The sequence below is a fragment of the Salvelinus fontinalis genome, unplaced genomic scaffold (genome assembly GCF_029448725.1).
Source record: "Salvelinus fontinalis isolate EN_2023a unplaced genomic scaffold, ASM2944872v1 scaffold_0228, whole genome shotgun sequence".
NCBI lineage: Eukaryota > Metazoa > Chordata > Actinopteri > Salmoniformes > Salmonidae > Salvelinus > Salvelinus fontinalis.
In genome coordinates, this window is record NW_026600437.1 from 132,079 (window position 1) to 138,416 (window position 6,338).

The following is a 6,338-nucleotide window of genomic DNA, read 5'->3' on the forward strand; positions in this document are numbered from 1 at the left end:
ATCTGAAGAGCTGGAGAGAGTTTGGTACCATACACAATACACTGTGTACTTCAGTTTCATTTCAGCTCAGTGACAGTGCAATGCTCCTCCCCATCTACATTTCTTCCCCATCCACTGTTCCTCATCCACTGTTCCTCATGGAAGTTAACCCATTACATGGCTGAACTCTCAGATGCCAGTTCTCCATTGTCTGTAGAGTATGAATTTTTAGCGTGTGTACCAGTCAATAGTTTGGACACACCTACTTATTCAAAGGTTTTTCTTTATTTTTACTATTTTCTACATTGTAGAATAATAGTGAAGACATCAAAACTATGAAATAACACAAATGGAATCATGCAGTAACCAAAAAAGTGTGTATATTTTAGACTCTTCAAAGTAGCCACCCTTTGCCTTGATGACAGCTTTGCACACTTTTGGCGTTCTCTCAACCAGCTTCACCTGGAATGCTTTTCCAACAGTCTTGAAGGAGTTCCCACATATGACGAGCACTTGTTGGCTGCTTTTCCTTCACTCTGCAGTCCAACTCATCCCAAACCATCTCGATTGGGTTAAGGTCGGGTGATTGTGGAGGTCAGGTCATCTGATGCAGCACTCCATCACTCTCCTTGGTGTGTTCCAGGTCATTGTCCTTTGAAAAACAAATGATTGTCCCTAAATGAGTGTCATTCATGTTATTGAAACTTCAGACAGGCAGACACACAAGGTGCCATAACGTGAATTTATTTGTGAAAATCTTTTGATAATTATATATAGTGGTAATGAGTCAGCAACACTACAGAAATTGACCATTATAAACACACAAATATTACAGATTGTTTCCCCCCAAAAATTACATCCAATTCAATCATATTTCATAGAATAAGGCTACATCAACCACCACATAATCACATTTCCATATTACATCAACCAGACACCACAGTGGCATAAGCCTACTATTCCAAACTGATGTCATAAATACCCATCACTATTATATAGCTCTGGGACTGTGCTAGACTGAATAGTTATTTGTTTTTACTATTCAACTGGATTGTCAAAGACCGGAATACAAATATATATACATATAATGGTGTATTTTGAATGTAAACATTATTGAAGTGACCATTATTCAATAACTACGTAAGGTGTAGATTAGAGTACCGGGTGGGAGCCGGCTAGAACAGTGACTGAAGCTAGTGGTGACTGTTTAACAGTCTGATGGATTTGAGATAGAAGCTGTTTCTCACTCTCTTGGTCCCAGCTTTGATGCACCTGTACTGTCTTTGCCTTATAGATGATAGCGAGGTAAACAGGCCGAGGTTCTTGATGATCTTCTTGGCCTTCCTGTGACAGGTGCTGTAGATGTTCTGGAGGGAAGGCAGTGTGCCCCCAGTGATGCGTCGTGCTGACCGTGCCACCCTCTGGAGAGCCCTGCGGTTGTGGATGGCACAATTGCCATACCAGATGGTGATACAGCCTGACAGGATGGTCTCAATTGTGGATCTGTCGAAGTTTGTGACGGTCTTAGTGTCCAAGCCTCATTTCTTCAGCCTCCTGATGTTGAAGAGGTGCTGTTGTGCCTTTTTCCCCACGTTGTCTGTGTGAAGGGAGCATTTCAGGTTGTCAGTGATGTGCACGCCGAAGATCTTAAAGCTTTTGACCCGCTCCACTGCTGCCCTGTCGATGTGGATAGGGGCTTGCTCTCTGATTTCTCCTGTAGTCCACGACCAGCTCCTTGGTTTTGATGACGTTGAGGGAGAGGTTATTTTTCTGGCACCACTCCACCAGGGATCTGACCTCCTCCCTGCTGTCTGTCTCATCGTTGTTGGTAATCAGGCCTACCACTGTTGTGTCGTCAGCATACTTGATGATTGAGTTGGAGACGTGCGTGGCCACGCAGTCATGGGTGAACATGGAGTACAGGAGGGGGCTGAGCACGCACCCCTGTGGGGCCCCCGGGTTGAGGATCAACATGACAGAGGTGTTGTTGCCTACCTTCACCACTTGGGGTCAGCCCATAAGGAAGTCCAGGACCCAGTTCAACATGGAGGGGTTCAGACCCAGGGCCCTGAGCTTAGTGATGAGCTTGGAGGGCACTATGGTGTTGAAGGCTGAGCTGTAGTCAATGAACAGCATTCTTACATAGGTATTTCTCTTGTCCAGGTGGGATAGTGCAGTGTACAGTGCAATGGCGATTGTGTCAGCCGTGGATCTGTTGGAACGATATGCGAATTGTATTGGTTCTAGGGTGTAGGTAAGGTGCAGGTGATATGGTCCTTCACCAACCTCTCAAAGCACTTCATGATGACAGTAGTGATAGTCATTTAGTTGAGTTAACTTTGCTTTCTTAGTTACACTTGAAGCAAGTGGGGACAACAGACTGGGATATGGAGAGATTGAATATGTCCATGAGTCTCACAGTTAGAGGTCTGACACACGAGGCATGACTTCAGGGCCTTGAGCTTCATCTCAGTGTAGACATCACAGGACACGTCTCCAGGTTTGGCAGGGCATTGGTCTGGGCTGCTGGTAGTTTTCACTTGAACTAACTTCCTGAACTGAGCAGCCATCTCAACAATGAATGTATTGACTAGAAGGTCTGGTCTCGTGTGGAACTTATGCGTACATATTGGACACTGGCACAGGTCAATGGTTTTCCAGTATCCGCTGATACAGGTCCTGCAGAAGTTGTGTCCACATGAAGTTGTGACCGGCTCAGTGAACACATCCAGACAGACAGAACACAGGAACTGCTCGTCAGACATGGGATTGGAGGTAGCCATATCTAGACAAGAGAACAAAAGTGAAACTATTTTTAAACAATCGAGAATCAGTCAGCTTAGCTGTAGTTTTAGCTTTAGAGTTGCCATCATTGCGTTAATGGCAGATACTAGCCAATCTTGATACATGGCGTTACCAAATGACATAGAAAATAATCCTATTACAAAAGGATAAAAAGTTTAACATACAGTCAACACAGTAAAGTTCATCTTCAACTTAACTATAAATGTTAATCTCTCTACTCACCTTTATGTGTTTGTGGTCATTTAATATCTTTGTCCTTTCTGTGAGATAATAGACTCAGTGTGTACGTATTTAATAGATATTTATGAATAACCTGAGAGTGTGGTACCATACCCAATACACTGTATACAGTACTTTAGTTTAATTTCTGCAAGGAACGTTGAAATGCTTCTCCCCACCCAATACAGCTATGCACCTTGTTCTTCCTGGAGCAGTTAACCCCTTACATGGCTGAGTTCTCTCAGGTGCCAGCATACCATTGTCTGTAGAGATTTTTTATAGCATGGATATATTTATTTAGATTGAATTCAAGATTCAGATATATTATTGAAATTGAGGTGTCTGTGTGACTGTCCACTGTCGTATGTATCATATTCTACTAAGCTTTATGAAATTTTACGTGGGTCATTCCAAGAACCATATAGCTATTTATTTATTTTAATTTTATGACCCCTGAAGTATCAAAAAAGTGTATATTTTTTGTGCGTGTGTGTGTGTGTATATATATACACATACATACATACATATACACACAAAAGTATGTGGATAACTGTCTAAATTTGTGGATTCAGCCACACCCGTATCTGACAGGTATATCAAATTGAGCACACAGCCATGCAATCTCCATAGACAAACATTGGCAGTAGAATGGCCCTACTGAACAGCTCAGTCAATCAATCAATCAAATGTATTTATAAAGCCCTTCTTACATCAGCTGATGTCACAAGGTGCTGTACAGAAACAAATCAAATCAAATGTATTTACATAGCCCTTCGTACATCAGCTGATATCTCAAAGTGCTGTACAGAAACCCAGCCTAAAACCCCAAACAGCAAGCAATGCAGGTGTAGAAGCACGGTGGCTAGGAAAAACTCCCTAGAAAGGCTAAAACCTAGGAAGAAACCTAGAGAGGAACCAGGCTATGAGGGGTGGCCAGTCCTCTTCTGGCTGTGCCGGGTGGAGATTATAACAAAACATGGCCAAGATGTTCAAATGTTCATAAATGACCAGCATAGTCAAATAATAGTAATCACAGTAGTTGTCGAGGGTGCAGCACCTCAGGAGTAAATGTGAGTTGGCTTTTCATAGCCTATCATTAAGAGTATCTCTACCGCTCCTGCGGTCTCTAGAGAGTTGAAAACAGCAGGTCTGGGACAGGTAGCACGTCCGGTGAATAGGTCAAGGTTCCATAGCCGCAGGCAGAACAGTTGAAACTTGAGCAGCAGCACGGCCAGGTGGACTGGGGACAGCAAGGAGTCATCATGTCAGGTCGTCCTGAGGCATGGTCTTAGAGAGAGAGAAAGAAAGAAAGAGAAAGAAAGAAAGAAAGAAAGAAAGAAAGAAAGAAAAAAAGAAAGAAAGAAAGAGAGAGAATTAGAGAGAGCAAACTTAAATTCACACAGGACACCGGATAAGACAGGAGAAATACTCCAGATATAACAGGCTGACCATAGCCCCCAGACACATAAACTACTGCAGCATAAATACTGGAGGCTGAGACAGGAGGAGTCGGGAGACACTGTGTCAGCATCCGACGATTCCCCGGACAGGGCCAAACAGGCAGGCTATAACCCCACCCACTTTGCCAAAGCACAGCCCCACACCACTAGAGCACAACCCAAGGGGGGTGACAGGAAGACCACATCATTGACTCAACCCACTCAAGTGACGCACCCCTCCTAGGGACGGCATGGAAGAGCACCAGTAAACCAGTGACTCAGCCCCTGTAATAGGGTTAGAGGCAGAGAATCCCAGTGGAGAGAGTGGGTGATTCGTTGCTCCAGTGCCTTTCCGTTCACCTTCACACTCCTGGGCCAGGCTACACTCAATCATATGACCTACTTAATAAGAGATGAGTCTTCAATAAAGACTTAAAGGTTGAGACCGAGTCTGCGTCTCTCACATGGGTAGGCAGACCATTCCATAAAAAGGGAGCTCTATTGGAGAAATCCCTGCCTCCAGCTGTTTGCTTAGAAATTCTAGGGACAGTAAGGAGGCCTGCGTCTTGTGACCGTAGCGTACGTGTAGGTATGTTTCCATGCCCGAGCAGCCGCAGACAAGCCTTAGATCACCATGCGCAATGCCGAGCTGCGTCGACTGGCTCGGGAGAGGTGAAAGTCGATTCATGCGTCCTCTGAAACATGACCCACCAAAACGCACTCCTTAACACCCGCCCACTTAACCCGGAAGCCAGCCGCACCAATGTGTCGGAGGAAACACTGTTCAACTGACAACCGAAGTCAACGTGCAGGCACCCGGCCCGCCACAAGGAGAGGCTAGAGCGCAATTAAAGCCAAGTAAAGCTCCCCTGGCCAAACCCTCCCCTAACCCGGACAACGCTGGGTCAATTGTGCACCGCCCTATAGGACACCCGGTCATGGCTGGTTGTGACACAGTCTGGGATGGAAACCGGGTCTGGAGTGATGCCTCTGTGATGCAGTGCCTTAGACCGCTGCGCCACTCTGGGAGCTTTACATGTACGTGTTGGTAAGAGTCTCACCTTTCCACAGAGGGGTCATAATAGTTTGTAGGCCAAACCGATTTTTGGACTGATTTTCAGGTTGTTTCATGATCTGACAAACACCGCTCTAGCTCTGTCAGCTTTCACTGCAGATGCGGAAGTGCGACATAGTGCGACATCCACACGCAGTAGATTGAGACTCATCCAATGCAATACAACCGATATTTCTAGCTTAAACTGACAGATTTTAATGGAGATGTTTATATTATGCTAATTGGATTTCAGCGGGGGCGCAGACATTGACGGGAGTGAATCCTCTCGCTTCGGCTCTCTCGCTCTGTGAATACTCATCTATTGCTTCAATAGCATTTCTGACATGTTTTTGAGTTATATCATGTTGTTATGTGTCTTGTATACCAATCCGTCACCTCAAAGGAAGTCCCCTCAGAAAATCTGTTGTTTAATTCAAATGATCAAAAACAGTTGTACATATCACAGAGTGGGCCTTTAACTCTGTTATGTGAATACTAATGTGTGTGTATGCGTATGTGTTTGTCTATCCCACAGCCACCATTGTGCTGAATGAGCTGAACTGGACAGACGCATTAGAGGCCGTGTTTAGGAAGAACAAGGAAGAGGATCCTACTCTACTGTGGCAGGTGTTCGGCAGCGCCACCGGATTGGCTCGCTACTTCCCAGGTGAGTAGCCAGCCAGCCAATCGGCTTACGCCCTCAGCCCATGACCTTAAAGTGGCTATTGATGGAGCCGTAATGCGCTGGGCCACTTTGTCACGTTGTATTTACTCAGCACTCACACACACTGAAAAAACACACAGAAAGAGAGAAAAAGATCACTCTCTCTCTCGACTGTCTC

General features: G+C 45.0%; 2 protein-coding genes across 2 annotated transcripts in view; one reads left to right on the top strand and one right to left on the bottom strand.

Moving 5' to 3' along the window:
* LOC129844774 (zinc-binding protein A33-like) overlaps window positions 1-2,840 on the bottom strand; it is an 11,629-nt gene extending 8,789 nt beyond the window's left edge. Inside the window, exon 1 of the mRNA XM_055912880.1 lies at window positions 2,418-2,840. Coding sequence (XP_055768855.1) covers window positions 2,418-2,762 — 345 coding nt within the window. The 5' untranslated portion in view covers window positions 2,763-2,840. The remainder of the gene's footprint in view (window positions 1-2,417) is intronic.
* The window catches only part of LOC129844773 (voltage-dependent calcium channel subunit alpha-2/delta-1-like), a 127,500-nt gene extending 121,314 nt beyond the window's left edge, over window positions 1-6,186 (top strand). The window contains exon 7 of the mRNA XM_055912878.1: window positions 6,032-6,186. Within this exon, the coding sequence (XP_055768853.1) occupies window positions 6,032-6,171 (140 nt within the window). The 3' untranslated portion in view covers window positions 6,172-6,186. The remainder of the gene's footprint in view (window positions 1-6,031) is intronic.
* Window positions 6,187-6,338: the final 152 nt, after the last annotated feature.